General features: G+C 44.6%; 1 protein-coding gene across 3 annotated transcripts in view; it reads right to left on the bottom strand.

Annotated features, from left to right (window-relative positions):
- Positions 1-6,450: 6,450 nt before the first annotated feature.
- Positions 6,451-17,880, bottom strand: part of LOC142575454 (dorsal-ventral patterning protein Sog-like) — a 352,058-nt gene continuing 340,628 nt past the window's right edge. For 2 of the 3 annotated variants that reach the window (XM_075684835.1, XM_075684837.1), the window contains exons 20-23: positions 16,139-16,237; positions 15,364-15,461; positions 14,599-14,698; positions 6,451-12,951 (exon numbers count right to left, since the gene is read on the bottom strand). In XM_075684835.1, coding sequence (XP_075540950.1) covers positions 12,872-12,951; positions 14,599-14,698; positions 15,364-15,461; positions 16,139-16,237 — 377 coding nt within the window. In that variant the 3' untranslated portion in view covers positions 6,451-12,871. The remainder of the gene's footprint in view (positions 12,952-14,598; positions 14,699-15,363; positions 15,462-16,138; positions 16,238-17,880) is intronic. The other variant, XM_075684836.1, reaches the window with a different exon arrangement.

The following is a 17,880-nucleotide window of genomic DNA, read 5'->3' as shown; positions in this document are numbered from 1 at the left end:
GCGGCTGCCTCTTTTTGACACTAATTAAAAAAAAGCAACTTCGGAATTCTTGCATCACACAACAGATAACACACCAACCTTCTCAAAAATCGTGGGTGTGTTATGTGCACGAGTAATTTTTAGGCATATTTCTGGGGGGATATATTGTGAAGTTGTGGGTGCGGCTTTTACACAGGTCCGGCAGTTACACGACTATATAGGTAGTTGCCCAAGCCCCAAAGGCGTTCAATGAAGAGGACATCAAAGGTGTTCACTGAAGACATATCCAGTGCTCCATGTCGGCGCTTCTTCGAAAAGCAGCACCTACTCAGTCGCGCACCTGCAGTGACCCCTGTGGCCTTGAAAGAGGTTCATTCAAGTGCGGCATGTATGTACAGTCGACCAAAAAAGTTTACGGACCACGGGGTCTCAGAAAATGTCAAATATATGAGCAGCCTTTAAACATAGCCAGTAAAAGCGTACATCACAATGTTGTTCACATATACCAGTAAAGGCTCTAAATGGGAATACCAGGCTACGTTTTGAGGCTGCGGAGAAATTCGGCTTTCCGTCAGGTCTCTTGGTCCGCAAACTTTTTTGGTCGACTGTACATATTGCCAAATGCTTAGCGACCCAAGTTGATCCGATAAATGGTTTCGAAGCCTGTCCCGTCAGCACAGCAGCCCAATGCACAACCTATTCGATCACGGACTCCTCAGTGACCCATATAGGAGGGAGAACAGATAGATAGATAGATAGATAGATAGATAGATAGATAGATAGATAGATAGATAGATAGATAGATAGATAGATAGATAGATAGATAGATAGATAGATAGATAGATAGATAGATAGATAGATAGATAGATAGATAGATAGATAGATAGATAGATCCCAACAAGTGTGTGAAGTACGATAACAAGTCCAACGCATTAACATACTTACACAGTAACACCCAACCGTATGTAACATCCCCCGCGGTCACCTTGCTAAGGCGGAAGAATTTAAGCTCCTGAGGCTGCACACTCGAGTGACGTTTACGCCGGCTGTCATCTGCACTTGGAACTGTACGCATCGTCCTGGCGGAGAGGTTGAAGGTGAGCATGAGGAGGTTCTCTGACGGCGATGAATACCTTACGGTGACGTCGCTGACGGTAGCATAAAGGAAAGGCGGATGGACAGAGAGACACAGCGAGTCGAGTTTCGAGCTACGATCGGCTGTCCCAACAAACGACAAATAATTATAAGGAATAAATGTAAATTCCATCATTGCTTAGTTTCATCTCACTCGGAGTACAAAACATTAGAACTTGGACTACAGAAGCAGTGCCGAGCAGTAATAGTGGTTTGATTTACATTTAGCCACAGCATTCGAACTGGTGATGCATTGGCGATGCGGAACGCTACGAAGGCCAGTTGTTCACTGCATCATTAACTTACTACTCCGCTCTAGCAAGGTACGTGATCATGGTGGCGAGCAAACGCCGCATAGACAAAAGGCTAAAGCGTAAAGGAGAGAAAATGCATAACATTAAGGAACCTCCTCCCAGTCGCAGCACAGCCAAAGGGCACCGCATCAAACAAGCCAGACCACTGTATACCACTTGTGCGATGTACCTCGCTCTTCACACGTTGAACGCCCAGCAAGCTCATATCGCAACGCTCGTTACTTCGCCAGCTGCCCGTCCTTCGTGTTCTGCCCGTGACCTTCCGAGCGGCCAGGCGCGGGAGAGCCCAACTGCTTCCTCGTGCGCCTCTGACTTTTTCCTCCCTAACAGCGTGTAGGGCTATTAGGACCAGATGACACAAAAATTGCACACACTAAACGCCCATCAATGTTGGAGTATAAATAGCAGAAGCTTAAAAAGCGAGTATGTGTTAGAGGAAAGAAAGATAGAGGTGCACAACGAGAAATAGAGAGGAGAGATAGAGGATAATAGACGCAATTGAAAACAGAAAGAGGAAAATAGGGAAGAGAGAAGGGCGGAGCTTGACCGGGAAAAAGAAGGTGGTTCCAGTGAGAGACAAAAACGAAAGAAAGAGAAAGGAAGACCGATAGACGTAGAGGCAGTGAGAGAAAGAAGGAGAAACAGAAACGAACAAACAAAGGGGGGAGAAGGGGGAACCACTAAACGCGAGATTCTAAGCTATGCCGCAGTACGTCGCATCCCCGCCACACGATGTTTGCTGCATTTATGACCAGCCTGTATACGTATATTAAATAAATAAAACAAAAAAACGATCTCGTTGTGTTCTCTGTTTTGTTTTCTTATATTATTTCTGCGTGCTTTTGTGTCAGCCGCATACATGGCGGGGAAAGCCGACAATGCGAAGCAAGAAAATAAAATAAATGTAGGAAAAACAATGAAATAAATTAAGCGTGGCAGCATTGGGGAGTAGAGTAAGAGAGGAGGAGGCAATAAAACGCACGCTCCCCCTTTTTCTATTTTTGTTGTTGTTTTATTCCCATGATTATCCTTCTTGCGCGTTCCCCTCACTTTCCCTTTCCATGGGGGCCGTGGTATCGGCTAAAGCGAGTTCGGCAAACAGCGGTGGCGCACGCTGTGTGGTACCGCAGGGAAAATAGCGCAGCCGTCGTGACCCACTAACTCATCTACAGGGGAGCACTAACACCCCGGGAGAGAGAGAGGGGGGGAGAGAGGAAGAGAGAGAGATTTGGGGACAGCTCCCTAATAACGCTCTCTTTTCCTTTACTTCCTTCCGAACCTCCTTACAAGGCACCACGAGAAAACAAGGGAGTCTTGAAATAACTGCACAGGGCACAGAGACAGTGAGGTCGAGTAAAGAGTTGGGCCTTTCTTTTTTTTTTTTTTTGCTTTCTTTGCGCAAACGAAGGATTAAGAAATAATCAAAACAAGAAAAAATAGGGTGTCAATATTGTGTCATGACAACGGTGAAATTATGGATAGGAACATATAAAGAGCGGTTCATGGTAATCAGGAAACGAGGTCGCCAACAGCGGGGGGATCGTTAACGGGGATCGCTAACCTCCGCCAGAATGTTACGTGTGGAAGACACAGACGAAAGAGGTTATTTACAGGCTATTTACACGAGCCAGAGAGCCAGGCCGACACTCGCTCGCGCCAAGGGCCCAGGGAAACTTCATCGTCGTTCTCACGGCGGCTCGTCTCTTGAGCATGTCTCGATGATATCGTAATAATGTGCCCTGTTATACAACCGAATTAAATTTATGTCTAGCCCTATAAGTATTAAACAGTGCCACCGTCGGCAATTCCGCTGTGCCGAAGGCCCTCACAATTTCTCGTGCTGGGATTTTGTTGCGATTAGGGACGCTATAACGTACAGCTATTCCAGTGTCCTTCTACACCGCTTGGACGCCTAACCCTACACGATAGGTATAACTTTTGGGGGGCCACCCCCACTTCGCTTCTCTGTTATCCCATCTGATAAGAAGTACACAAAGTAAATATGCATATATAGGCCAAGGAAAATAAAAAAAATATTTCTGATTCTGCGCTTATTTCGCAATTAGCCCTCCGCGACTAGTCAAACATTTTCAGGCTCCGCCCACTTCGCCTATCAGTCACGCGACATTACAAAACCGCGAGAACTTACCGCGTCAAAGTGACGTGTACGCACTAAACATGCAATAATATGCCGAACAACACTGCATTTTTTTTTCTGAGTAGCCGGAGACTGCCCCGTTCCGAAAGGAATAAAAGATGGCTGCCTGCCGATCGCCCTGGCCCTAGCTAGTCGGAGCTGCCCGGGCAGCATAAGTTTCTCTGCTTATAATAAAAAAAAAAGAAAATCGCATGGCAGTATAACGGTCTCAAGCCCTTTCGGCGCGTATACGACATCACTCTGCACACTCTTCTTCATTGAGAATCCGTTTTAGCGATGTATTCAGCCCTGTACTGCAGGCCGCCGCGATTTCCGACCTGCTACCCCAAGCTAATCACGGGGAAACCGACCGATCCCAAACTCCCCCACCAACCTACTCATCCGATTATCTACTTTCCCTGCGCCGCCTCAGACCCACAGACACCCTCTCCACTTCTGCTGGCTCTTCGTCCGCTGACGTAGCCATGAGAAGAGGGCGGGCACACCGAGGACGTGCTCCCCTTCCCGAAAAATAGAGATGTGTGAGTATGAAAAAAAGTGACAACCTACGCAATGCTATTTGCTTTGAAAGCAAAGCGGCCGTCTATAAAGAAGGAGAGCTTTTTATTGAACTGTGCAAATAACGCTGGGAGTAAACGCCCAATGCTTGTGTCGGCAGCTACATAACTTTGACGTTAAGATGCAATAGTTTTCCGTTAAATAGTACAGCATTCTTCGGGAACTTCACACACACTCGTGGAATTGTCTGTCTGCGTCTCTAACCGTTCACCGCCCAACTTGGTTCACTATGTAGTAGATGGTATGATGGGTACAGACTCGTCCTGCTAGGCTGAGCGAACGAGGTTGAAGACCAGACATAGGACCAAGTTGGGCCTCTGGCTATGCGCCACTTAATGCCGGCCGCTGTTCAATGACAACAAAAAAGCCTTTAAAATCCGGTGCTGCTCGGAATTGAATCCGAGGTACATATATTCAGATAATCCCGCCTGAATGCATGTTCCCACAGGCGCCACACGAGGACTTCGCGGCGTATTCAGTGAGACGCCGGAGTCAGGAGCCCGGTTCCATACACTCCTTAAAAGGAAGCTCGGGCTGTTATGATCGGCCTGCAGGGGTACTGCTCTGCAAAGCTATTTCAGCCCGCTGCATGTGCTTCGATCGATCCGCGGTGGCGGCGCCCTTCAGAGAACCGGCGAGGACGACAGCGCTAACCGACCATCAACTTCCTTCGGAGAACTGCAGACTACGGCAGCGTTAAACCACCTTGCGCCTCGTTCGGAGAATCGGCGACGGCAGCAGGGCGGGCCACGTTTGGCGCCCCGTGTATTGTTGGTTGATTTGCCGGGTCTTCATGGTGCTACTTCAGTGGCAAGAAGAGCTTCCCTAACAAAAGGGTGCTTTGCGGTACGTGGGCCCCAGGATTCGTCACAGTTTGCTGAAACTCGGTCAGGCGTGACCACCTGGCTACGGGGACGCACTCAACTCGGGTTCTGGGAATCCAAAGTGCGTACGCGTGTGTGTGAGCCCTCCTCCTCCAAGTCGGGTCGACCACGCCCCAACGACTATGGACAGTCCGATTGGACAGCCGTTTCCCTCACCTAGGGATTTAGGGAGAACGGAGTGTTTATAAGCGGCTCTTTGTCGGCTGCTAGTGTGTGCTCTGTGATCGTGCTCGTGAGCTGTGTGCTCGTGCTCGAGAAGCAGTGTGTTTGGAGCTTTGTGCTCGCATGCTGTATGCTTCGTCTTGCGGGCTCCATTTGGGAGTCGCGCTAGACTGTCTCATGTATCTTGTTCTACTGTAAATATCTGTAAATGAACCCTGTACGCCTAGTTCCTCCCATGTTCCTCCCTACGACCTGAAACCTTTACAAATGGTGTTAGCGGCGAGATCGTCCGACAACTCTGACAGGGCCAACTCCGACGCGGCCTATTCAAGTACACGTAAAACGCAAAGACGCTTTTCTGAGACAACCCTTGGAGCGATTTTAATGAAATCTGCTGCATTTTAGATATAAAGATAAATTCAAGTGACTGTTGGAAGCGGAATTTCGATTTAGGGCCTGAAGTTTGTTAGAAAGAATATTCAAAAATTTGGAAAACATAGAAGCACAATGTTTACAAATTCCCAGCTCTGCATCAAGAACAGATACGGCGGTTCTGTAAACGCCATCCAATAGATCATTCGAAGCGTACAAATATGACATGTGAATTTATATCTTACGTGAATTTGCTACGTTGTGTACAAGGATTTTGCAAAAGCTGCATTTCCATATTACTAATCTCTTTTTTAGGATTTATGTGTAACATTGCAATTTTGTACGCTTTAGCGGTACTATTAGATGCAATTCACAGAATTGTGTCACTTTTCATTGCTGAGTTAGAGTTCTAAACATGATAGTTTCGTTTCTTCTTTAATTTTTGCCAATTCTCGAAATTTTCGAAAATCAAAATTTAGAAAACAACAGTCACTAGATTTTGTTTTTCTCTTAAATGCAACAACCTCGTCAAATTTGGTGCAGTGGTTGCCGAGAAAAACGAGTTCTCCTTTTACATGTATTTAGATGGGAGCACCCGAGCTAAAGCTTCGTCTTAACACTGACGCGTTTCGGTGGCGGCAATACTGTGTGTGGCTACATTGCATCCATGCTAATCGCTTTAACACAGCGACATTCAGGGTGAGATAAATTCTAGCGGATTTTTTTTTTTTTGCGCTTTGATCACGCCATGTTTGGCTGCTGAAATTTCACTTTTATTTTAATGGGTACGAACTCACACGCTCCGCAGGCTCGATTCCTGCGATCTCAAATGTGCCACGCAAGGAGACATTGGAACCGAAGCCAAAATAAGAAGAGGCAGACAGAGACAAACAATAGTTACTTTATTTTATTCTCAATAATATTTTAGTTATATTCTTCCTCTCTCTTATGTATCTTTTTCTTTCTCACGTTTTTCACTCTACAAACATGTCATATGGAGAATCACGGGCAAGCACCCGTTATCTAAAAGCGGCTCCAATAAAAAGAACAAAAAAAGGATATGATGAGGCAAGCAGTTTGCAAAAATTCTACAAGATGCATGGGCATTCAATAATGGCGACACAATACCACTTCACATTCTCTGGCACACATACAAAAAGAGTCACATTCATGAACAGAACTTTCATCACATTTTACATAAATAAGGCGCGTCACGCTCGGAAGCAGTGTTCGAAGCACAGTTTGAGGCCACTATAAGCTCGGAGAACAAAAAAAAAACAGAAGTTTCTGTAGATGAATACATTGGCAAGATCACTTGATATACGACACGCTCTTGTTCATCAACGCGTGTTATTGATTCTTCCTAACGCATTTTGCTTTGGTTAAGCCTATGGGCCAGCTGCGTGTTTCAACTGGCGTTCGCCGGAATATGTGCTGCAGAATCGAGCACAGCGACTTTATAGCGGAGAATACAGCGCCACCCACGCCAATGTTCAGAAACAAGAAAATGCTGTGCTTTAGATTAAATGCGACAAAGCTGCGCTGATTTTCAAGACACCCTTACCGTTCTTCACGTGTGACATTGCCCGAGTGACCAAAAAAAAAAAAAAACGACATCCATTATTTTACAATGTTGGCACGTTTATGGCAACGAATTCGCACAACATCTTTCGTTGACAGGATAGTTTTCATTTACAGATTGCAAAGCAGGGGACGCCTTCCTTTCACTGACCCTTTATAGGGTTTGTGACAATTTGTATCAAAATACGCTGTTCACTTCGTTAAAACATGTCAGGCCAGGAACTTCAGACGCGAGAAACCACGAATTGCGCAAGCTGAAGCCTTAAGGCGATGAGCGATCACCGCGCATGCTAATTAACGAATTACAGATGTTGACGGATAGGTTAAATGTTATGGATGTAAAGACAGAGAAATAAAAGAGAACAACTAGAGATGAGGGAATTTGCAGCTATTAGCGACCTATATATGTGCGTCTACACATCCATCATTACACTGAGCAAGCTTCGGAACAGCGAAACTTATTTTCTCCACTTTTGATCTGAATCCAGGAATGAACGCAATCTACATTTCGGTATCATAAGCAGCTCGCCAGCATACTTTATTTTGTTGACTTTAAAACTAACTATCGCAGCATTCTTGACGGCTTTTAAGAAATAGTGATGCCGAGAAGCAATAGATACCTCCTTGATGCGCTGTGAACATATCCACTTCTCTCTGTTATTGTTGGATCATTACTATTATTCCCAGCGAGATAAACTACTTTCGTGCTTCCATGACAACGAGTGAAGGAAACTAATTAACAGCTCAGTTCCTCCGCAACATTAAAAACTGTTCGCCTGTTGATAGCTTGTTCTGCGAGTGCTCCAGCGATTCTCAGAGCTTTTTGAGCTGAATCTAAAGAATGATTTCTCAAAAAGAAAAAAACAATATCAGTTAAAGAGGGATAATTCATGATAAACTCACAAAAAGTCGAATTTTTTTTTTCAATCTCCAGAGGGGAATGAGAGTAAAACAATAAATAATAAAGGAGGATCTTGCGGCGCCCGCGCCCTACACGTTTGTATCATTAATCAGCTCAAAACACATAAGGAATCGAACATCGATAAAAGGTCATAAAAGCTGTGACGCAGCTGCAGTCTGTGTTGTGGTTGCCCGAAGTCAGATATCCTTGCGCAGGCTTCAAACCTGTCGCGTTTTTGCACGACAGTACATTGTTGAGAGAATACATTACGATAACACAGGGTAAAACACAATGCGAAGTGGCACGTCACTGTCGAACAATACCGCGGGATCGGAGGAAGCTTCACACGACGCAGAATTCTAATTTTGCTATCTCAATTATTGACAAATATTGATTGATTGACTGACAGTCTGATTGCTCAAATCCTCTAGTAAGAAAATAGATCGTTGACGAGAGACAATAGCACTAGTTGAATTGAAGAGAAGACATTAATTGATGCAAATTGATGCAAGCCGAATATATTATGGAGATCCGAAATTTTCTTACCAGGGAGTGCACGCCAAAAGTTGGAAAATAGTTCCTTTCGATTAGCTGTGTTACCATCCCGGAAATATCTAGTGATCCCATTTTATATACACATTCCTGGTAGTTTCTGAAGGCAAAGAAAAGAAAACACCTTTTTCGTTTCCAGTCAAATCATCGTAACTTAATTCAAAGAAATATCCCGAAGCTTTAGCTCGATGAACGCGAAAATTTCAAGAGCAACGTAACTTCGGCATTCAACATAACGGCACATACTTTACTTAAAATTTTGACAACCGCTATTTCTCATGCTAACAAGCAAAATGTGGTGGAATAGTACGCATTCTCTATCGATCACAATTTTTGTCAATCCCTGCCAAAAACATATCGTTGAATATAAACTGTAGCACTCAAAAGCAATTCATTTTGCCCTTTCTTTTTGTCTTTACATGCAAGAAATCTTGTCCGTGCCTGCATCGCGGGCGCCAGCAATCGCACTTTTTGGGTTTAACACACCGAATGACAGCGACCGATGCAAAGCTTCTTCTAAAAATTCAGAGCTGCACTTGAAGCTGCCGTAAACGTAAAACATAAAAGAAACAACGACAAAACAAATTAAATAGAAACGGGCTCAAAGTACAATTCGCTACTTCAAAATCTCAAAGAAATGTAACAATCAGCGCCATTTTTTTTATTTAGCGCTTATTACCGGGCTCAGCTAGCTGGGGTTACAATCATTTCATGCAAGCAATCCCAAAAGAAATGGGTCGACTGACAACATATACGGCAACCCAGGATACTCTCACCACGTCACTTCCGGAGAGTTCCGCTTGAGGGCGCCACGGACGTTGAGAGCACTGTAGAGGGCGCCACGTGCTCAGCCGAATACGCAACTGTCGGTGGCTTGTTCTTTTTTGTTGTGGTAGCAGCAGCCAGGCGATACGGGCGTGCACATTAATCGAGAAAGAGCTCCAATGCCATCGCATTTTGCACAGTTTTGCAGCAAAATAGGTTGCGTTTAAACGAGTGATTATGTAAGCTCCTTGTTTCATGTGCATCTTGATATCGTTAGCTATCTCGAACAACTAAATCATCTGCAGGGTGGAAGCTATGCGTAACTTGAAAACTTGCGTTAATATTTACTCTAGTGAAAGTAATTGATAAAAAATACAAAAAAAAAAACAAAAGATAAGACCACCGTTGATAAATCGGTGGGACTCTCATCGCGCCATCTTTTGGCGCCAAATAGTAAGCTCCGTCACGTACATTTCTATGTCCTTGCTATCTGCCTTCCCTGAGACTAGTCGTCCGCTGTTTCGGGCATTTTACCGCCCCCCCCCCCTGCCCTGCCTTTCCCATAAAAAGAAAGTAAATCCCGCCGCGCGCATTCTCAATCGCAGGTTCACGCATCTTGCATCCTCCTAGGTCGTCCCGCGCGCTCAAGACCACGCTCTCTTCTGACCATCGGTTGGCTACGACTGTACAGTTTTCCCAGGTGATGACGCACACCGAAGGTCACTGTGATAAGAGCTGCAGACTAGAGACGACCCGCGCTAACGTCAGCGCTTGGGCGAACATCAGTTGCCGAGGCGAGGAGATGTTTGTCCGTGCCCTGCCATCTACCCTGATTCACAATTCGCCATCGTACCGCTGGCGTTAAGGAGTTCCGAGCACGACACAGTCGTAGCTTGCCAGCGAATTTAGGCCAACGAAGTGCACACGTTACCGAAGGCAGCGGGAGAAGTTTCAAAGTAAACACACGATATCTCCTGCAGAGTAGCAGCAAGAACAGAGCCTCAGTAGTATAAGTAGGGCATACGTTGCACGTTTGGTCATCAGTGGACGGGCTCGTCCGAAACGACCGTGACACCCTGAAAGCTTCACAGAAATCCTTCCTACAGGCGTGTACAAGCCGTCAAGCCTAAACCATTGGGAAAACAACACCGGCACACTCTTCGCAACCTTTTTCTGTATTTATCCTTGGGTAGTTTCAACTGTTCTGCGATCGCGTCTATTGTATTGAGAAACGGCAATCTTTTTTTATTCGCTAGTTTATTTGAAATAAGTCATAACAACTGCTTCAGAATGTCGACGCTGAAAGTGTTGAAGATGCAGCACTTCATCGGCCAAAGGTCAAGCGTTTCTCACGGTTTGTCTAACAGTTACGACGGCATCTACCTCTAAATTGCTGCTGCTAAAATGTGCAGGTCTGATAATATTTGGAATATTTGCCGTTGCAACTAACAATGATGTTTTGTTTGTATTGTATGTTATCCCATATAATGTAAGATCGTTTCTCTTTTGATGCCAACCAACAGGGGACATTATCCTCAACAGGCTCTCAAACAACGCACCTATGAAGAAGGGAACTGCTTGTACCATTCACTGCATTCACATGACCCGCGACCTTTAACAAAACGATGCTGTAAATTCGAACCTTTTGAAACCAGAAGAGAAAAATGGGAACTGTTGTAGTAAATGTTGGCACATGCTTCCATCTTGGGCAATGCTTCAATTTTGCTGCATAGTTCTCGCAAGCAGTCACCCTGTACACAGCACAATGTGGCCGGTTGATTTAAAAGATCACGTGGTAACATCATTTGAACCTGTATGCGCGCTAAACGCGCTATCATCGACATTGTTTTCTCAAAAGGTATATCTGACAAAGGGGCATGTACAACAAAAAGCGCAGTTAAAACAGCAGTCCTGAATTATTTGAACCCGTAATCAGTTGCGAAGTGATATGTTTGCATCGATGTAGTGGATCGTGCTGAGAAAGTATCGATTTCGTGGCGTCATTACCATTATCAAAGGTGCTAAACTTGACGAAAGTACTTCGTCGGGCAAAGTGGAAGCATTGCCAATAATTATATCGCGTGAGTTCTTAAATAGCTACGAAATATTTGATTTAGATGAGTTATGTTGGGCACGATTAATATTTCATACTTCCAAGCACAGCGCAAAAACCACAGAAAAGTAATCATATATTAAATCGACACGACCCAGTCTTGTCTAGTCTTTCGTCAGTTGCGATTTTCGCGCTGTAGTTTACGTATGAAATGTTTGCTAGGATAAAAAAAAATACAGTTGGCAAGTAGAGACGACACTTCTCAGGCTGTCGCGAGAGCATGTGAACATCCTCACAAAAGAAGACAGCGCAATTGAAATGCATAAATATTACGGGGAGTAAGCAGTTTCATAACTGAACTTCAGGGAAACAACTCTTCATGACAAGTAGCTGCAGAGATAGGGAGTTACGTCTTCCATTATAATAGCCTGAAAAAAAAAAGAAATACTGAAAAGATCTGTTAAGCACGGGCTATTAGCAACGTGTCCGATCTCGTCCCCTCACAAGCACCACAACGTGCCACGCCTTCTCCCAACAATGCGGACAGTTTTCTACTTTATACGGACACCTCTTCTCAGAGACATCGTGGAGTCGCACAGAGATAAAGAGTCAGAGAAGAAGAGCGCTGTCATCGTTGTCGCAGTGTTTTTTTTTTTTTTTTTTCACAAGGCGGACGAAGCTCGTGGTGGAAGCTTTGGCTTGCATGAATGCGTGAGAAGCTGGAGTAGCAACGTTGGCGGCTGGTTTGAGTATTCCTTCTCCGCTCTTGACCGCGCGCTTCACTCTGCTCGGTCGAACCTCCTCCTCCCGTGTTCCGCCATCCGCGCACTGAACGTCTCATAACACAGGCAGAAGAGAGAGAGGGGGGGAGGCGGCGAGGAGAGCGCGCGGTAGCGCGAGGCAGCCGTGTCAAAAAAAAAAAAAAAAAGAGAGAGAGACGTGTCCTTCGAAGCAAGTTGGAAAGGCTCAGTTCGGCACGCAGCACCACAAGAACAAAAGCCACCTGAGTAGCTAGCGTGCAGGTATGACTCACGACGCCCACGTTTGTTCATCCGATCACATTCTCCTCGTTTCGCTGCCACCTACCGCGCAAAGGCGTGGCCGGTGACCGGTTGGTTGGTGGGAGAGACAGCACAACGCCATGCGGCAGATATGTATCAAGTCTGAGTCGATCCTTCCGTTGATTGGGCCGGGGGTGCACAAAATGTTCCGGCAACGTCTGGAGGAGCAGAAGTCAGCGGCCGACAAGAGGAGCAGCGAGCGTCACGTGGGCGGGTCAACGGGGGGTTACCCTAGGCGGCGTTCGGCACTTCCGTTCGCCCGGAAGTTGGTGGGTGGAATGTACAGCTGCCGGGGTCCAAGCGCCGTCTTTGCTCTCGCTCGTTTGTTCGCTTTGCTTGTGTCGCGCGTCTGCGTCTGGTGCAACAGTCCGTGCCGGCGGGGTACTGTCGGGCCGGCTCAGTTCCACGGCGTCCCACCCCGGGTCTTGCGCTTGCGTCCTGTCCTCCGCGGGGGTCTGTCTCCGGCGCGGCCCTCACCTGCGAAGTTGCGCGTGAGACGTTACTAATGGTAGTGCAAGCCGTGAAAAGTTCAATTTGAGAGTCAACTCTCCGAGTTCCCTTCTGGCTCAACTGGCGGCAGGGCGACTTCTAAAGCATCTGGCAATTCGGAAGAAATCGAATTGTCGGATGAGTGTGGTGTGTATATAAGGGCAACATCGACGTCTGTGTCTCTTGTAGGAGATGATTACTTTATCTCAATATTAGCTGTCTCGTTATCACAGTCAAATATAGCTCGGCGTATGTTCTGGCATAAAAAAGCCAATGCAGTGATTTAATGTAAAACGTCTCCAGCTTAACATGTATCTGTGCAGGGCTTGGGTTTCGCGATTAAGGAAGCTTCTTTTTTTAATCTGTAGGAACCAGCAGAATGCGCTGTGTACAGCCATTGGAGCAGAATATTCTAGTTGCCTATAGTCAGGACGAACACGTCACCACGTGACCACGCTCAGCGATGCTCCAGTAGAGCCAGCGCGGCAGCGCACCAAAGCATATCAGCGCAGGCGGAGCAATGCTTGCAAGCGCAAATTTGTGTCGTCTATTACATTTTTTAGTCTCGCCGAAGCTGCGTTGCACTGAAGACAATTTCGCTTTCAGCAGCATACTGCCATCGCGAAGAAGCCAACCTTGTGTTTGCGTGCAACATGTAACAGGCCAGCGGCTTCCGCAGCTTTAATTAAATTGTTGCGTTTAGAATTCCAAAATCACTCCGTGGCGAAATCCAAGACACGGTAACGAGACGCACCGTAGTTGGGAACTCCGAATTAATTTTGGCCGCGTGGGCTTCTTTAACGCGCACCCAATGCCCGGTACACGGGCGTTTTCGCATTTTGCACAAATAAAGATGTTGACGTCACGGCCAGGGTTCGATCCCTCGACCTCGGGTTTACCAGCGCAACGCCAAAGCAAAGCCAGTACGTCGCCACGGAGGCTCAGTGTCCTCAAGCTGAGCCTAAGAACCCCACAGATGCGAGCAATGTTTTTTGGTGGCGGAAAACAATTCGGTCCCTTTCGTTTAACTGCACTTGTGTTAACGAAAGGAACCAAATTCTTTGCCCTCAAGACACAACAGTTTGCTGGAGTAGACCAAGTTCACTGGCTGAGGGTGGTGCATCTGCTGACATGTGACGCAAGAAAACTCACGTGTGACTTCGGAGCTGCGAGCCTCCTCGAGCAACACTGCTGCCAGTGGAGCACGATTCACCGCACGCAGCTCTGGCGTGACCGAACAATCCAGCATACTACCCGAAGCCACGCCTCCAGACGTTACAGAAACCGCGTAAGTTTGTTTCAATGCTCTGCCGCGCAGATTGCACTGGCGCCCCGCGCCGCATAGATAGCCCTGCGTTCGCGTGTTCGACCTAACTCCGCTCATCGCTTTCAATATTCCTTCGAGATATAGTACAGATGACAGCTGCCACAACATTAGGACGGTCTTTACAGTGGCTTATTAGAAAATTTTGACCTGCAAGCACGTTTTCTCTGTTAGGTGCTGCAAAGCTCGTGCGACTGTGCGTGAGATCGCACACAAGCAGAACTTTCACTCAGAAGTTATTTGCACATTGCGGCAGATATTTCGCAAAGGCTGGTTTATAATAAACAAATTATAACTTGTGTAGTTGTTACCATTATCAGCACAGCGCGGACAGCACTCATCTTCTTTCTGGAACTTTATTGGGCACGAGAGCTTGGCACACCGCTGTCTTCTGCACCGGGATTTCCCATCCTGTTTAAAAAGCAAAAAAAAAACGCACGTTCTGATGCAAGATACCCTAGAATGTGACGTTAACACAGTGTGCCAAAAGTTGTCAGTTCATGCAGTGATATTACAAACAAAATCAAAAAGAAAACAAGCAGCCTGAATGCTGCACAACTATGAAGCACAGCAGTTCCGATTGACAGCAGCAGTAACTATAGCTTAGCTGTTCATGACATGAGTGCTTAAACAACAGGCACAGCTTTACTGACATGCACATTTGCAAACTGAATAGGTTGTTCTGGAACTGCAAACATTTTTTGTTAAATTCTTCTTCGCATATTATTACCTTAAATTACATTGGCAACACATAATGGACGATATAACATGCCATGCTGGCAAAAAAAGTATGGGCTGTGCTGGAAAATAAAAGCTGCAGAGTTTAGCGAAAGCAAGCTTACTTTCATGCTTCATTTTGAGAACTAAAGTTTACAGGCAAAATTCTCGTAACACATTTGACAGTTTGTCGAGTGTTTCAGGGATGAGACAGTTTATGTATAAATTAAAGCGTTCCTCAAAGAAGATTCACAGCCACAGTGCATATGTGGTGCTCGGCAGTCCTTTTTTCTTTCAAATGATGTCATAGCTTGATGAAAGGACAGCTGATCATTTACAAGAAATAAGAGAAAGCTTACCTTGCAGTGGCATCTAATGCACTTCATTTCACCAAAAGGCTGCACAGTTGGATGCCATTCCTCTCCATTGTGAAATACTTGTAGCTGAAACTGACATCCTGTTTGAAAAGAAAGGAATGCTTTGTCAAGTCTAGGAAAAAACGATGCTTAAAGGAGTCGCCTTAAATAAGCTATCGACGTTCCTTTGACATTCAAGTTGTGCAGTACATTCAAAACTTTATAAAAGAAAGCGTGTTTATTGTTTTAGCATGAAATGGCACGGCATTCCTACATTTCTGCTTGTACACTGTTGCTTTTCCCAAGTGTTCAAAATTCTACAAATGCACTTCACACGTGCTACCTACTATTTACATATAAGCGTATGAGTATTTTTGTGACTACATGGGATCAGCTAGGTGTAGTTCTACATTGTTTTGTAAACGGTGTACAAGCATATTCAAATCCTTGCCAACTTTCGGGATGAATAGGAGGCCACAATTACACAGTTCACTGGTCCTTTGTACCAAGCTTACATTAAGCACATACTAAGTTTTCAGCCTTTTTATAATGAACCCACAGCTGTGTCCAGCAGGAATTGATTTCTTTAATAAGAGAAAGTTTAAGCAATCACACAGTCATTGTAACAGCCAACGCCAAAAGTTGGTTCTGCTAAAAAATTGATCAGAATGATTCACATCCCCAACACTCCGTGCAAGTACGGCCATATTCATCACCCATGCATATTGCAGGAGCTTCGACAGCTAGTGCTTTCGCGAGAAGAGCTGTGGGCAATTACCTCCACTTGACAGAATGTCCTTTGGTGTCTTTTTTGATCCTTGATCACGGAGTTGCGTTGGAACACTTGTATCTTGAGATTTCACAGGAATAACATCTGCTTAAAAGAAAAACACACCGAATATAGGAGTAACGATGACCAAGTTTGCACATTTCGGAAATGATCAGTTTTCAGAAAAAAAAAGGAATTGGCAACAGCAATTATACCAAAATATAATAATGAATGACTATGCCATGATAGCCATATATACTTGTGTTGGATATGAGGTGCTAATGGTGACATAGCTATTATGCTCTCTTCCAGCCCATGGTGGTTGCAAAAAAGCATTCTTTATTTCTTCAGCTGTATATCTGACTGCTCTAATCAAGGAGAGGACATGGAAAAATAATGTTCGTTTGCCGAAAAGTAATCACTGCTACTTGTAAAAACCGCTTACAAGTACAGCAAAACAATTGAATACATTTTCCTATTTTGTGATGCTAGAATATGCTTGCGATTTTTTTGTAAGTTGCTTGATTTGTTACCCGTGGTGTTATATTTGAATGGGATCTTAGATGCATTTGTGCTGTTACGTTGAGATATTGGATAGACACTCTGCTGATAGACTTAAGTAAAGAGATAAAAATGTTCAACTCCAGAAAGGCAAAATATAGTGTTCTAAAGTACAAGTGCATCAATGTTGAGAAGGAAACCGAAAATAGATTGAATAAATTAGAAGGTGATGTAAAAATGTGGCAGGGGGGTGATGCCATCGCCTGGGAAATGCAGAATGATAAGATACTAACAAGAATTATACTGGTAAATACTTCTCAAGAGCACAGAACAATTTAACTAGAAATAAAATAAATTAATGACAGCACGTGCTCTTTGATCTTTCAAGCATAGGGCAAAGATCTTGCACTGCGTGTGCTTGCTCCGCTTGTGCAATTTAAGAGGAAGCGTTAGCTCGGGCCCAACTCTGATGCGGCCTATTAAAATACATGTAAAAGCCAAAAACGTTTTTTCCGAGATAACCCCTGGATCGATTTTAATGAAATTTGCTGAATTTGAGAGGGAAAGTTAAAATCTAATGACTGTTGGAAGCGGAATTTCTATTGAGGGCTTGAATTTCGTTAAAAATATTTTCAAATATTCAACCGTTTGAAAAAAATAGAACCATGTAGTTTACAAATTTATAGCTCTGCATCAGGAAGCGCGGTTCTGTAAATGGCATCCATTAGATCATTCAAAGCGGAAGAATTCGATATGGCATTTTACATCTTACGTAGATTTGTTACGTTCGTTACAAGGGTTCTGCAAAAGCCGTATTTCCATATTACTAATTTTTTATATTAATGTGTAACATGAATTTTGTCCGCTTTAGATTTACTGTTAGATGCAATTAACGGAATTGTATTATCATTTTTCGATGTTGAGTTGCAGATTTGTGAACTTGATAGTTTCGTTTTTCTGAAAGTGTTCGATTTTTGCCAATTTTTAATAAAAAATTGACAACCTAACTCAAAAATTCCAAAACAACAGTCACTATATTTTAAGTTTTCTTTTAAATGCAACAAACCTCGTCAAATTTGGAGCAGTGGTTGCCGAGAAAAACGAATTCTCCTTTTACATATATTTAGATAGGAGCACCCGAGCTAAAGCTTCCTCTTAAAAGAGAAAGCCTTAAGTGGCTCGTTTCAGTGACTCATACCCGAAAAAAGCGGAGCCTGATTCAGTAATAAAAGAAAAGTTGACGAATGGTA

Source organism: Dermacentor variabilis, chromosome 3 (assembly GCF_050947875.1).
Source record: "Dermacentor variabilis isolate Ectoservices chromosome 3, ASM5094787v1, whole genome shotgun sequence".
Classification (NCBI taxonomy): domain Eukaryota; kingdom Metazoa; phylum Arthropoda; class Arachnida; order Ixodida; family Ixodidae; genus Dermacentor; species Dermacentor variabilis.
Note: the sequence above shows the minus strand (reverse complement) of the source record. Positions and strands in the feature narration are given on the sequence as shown.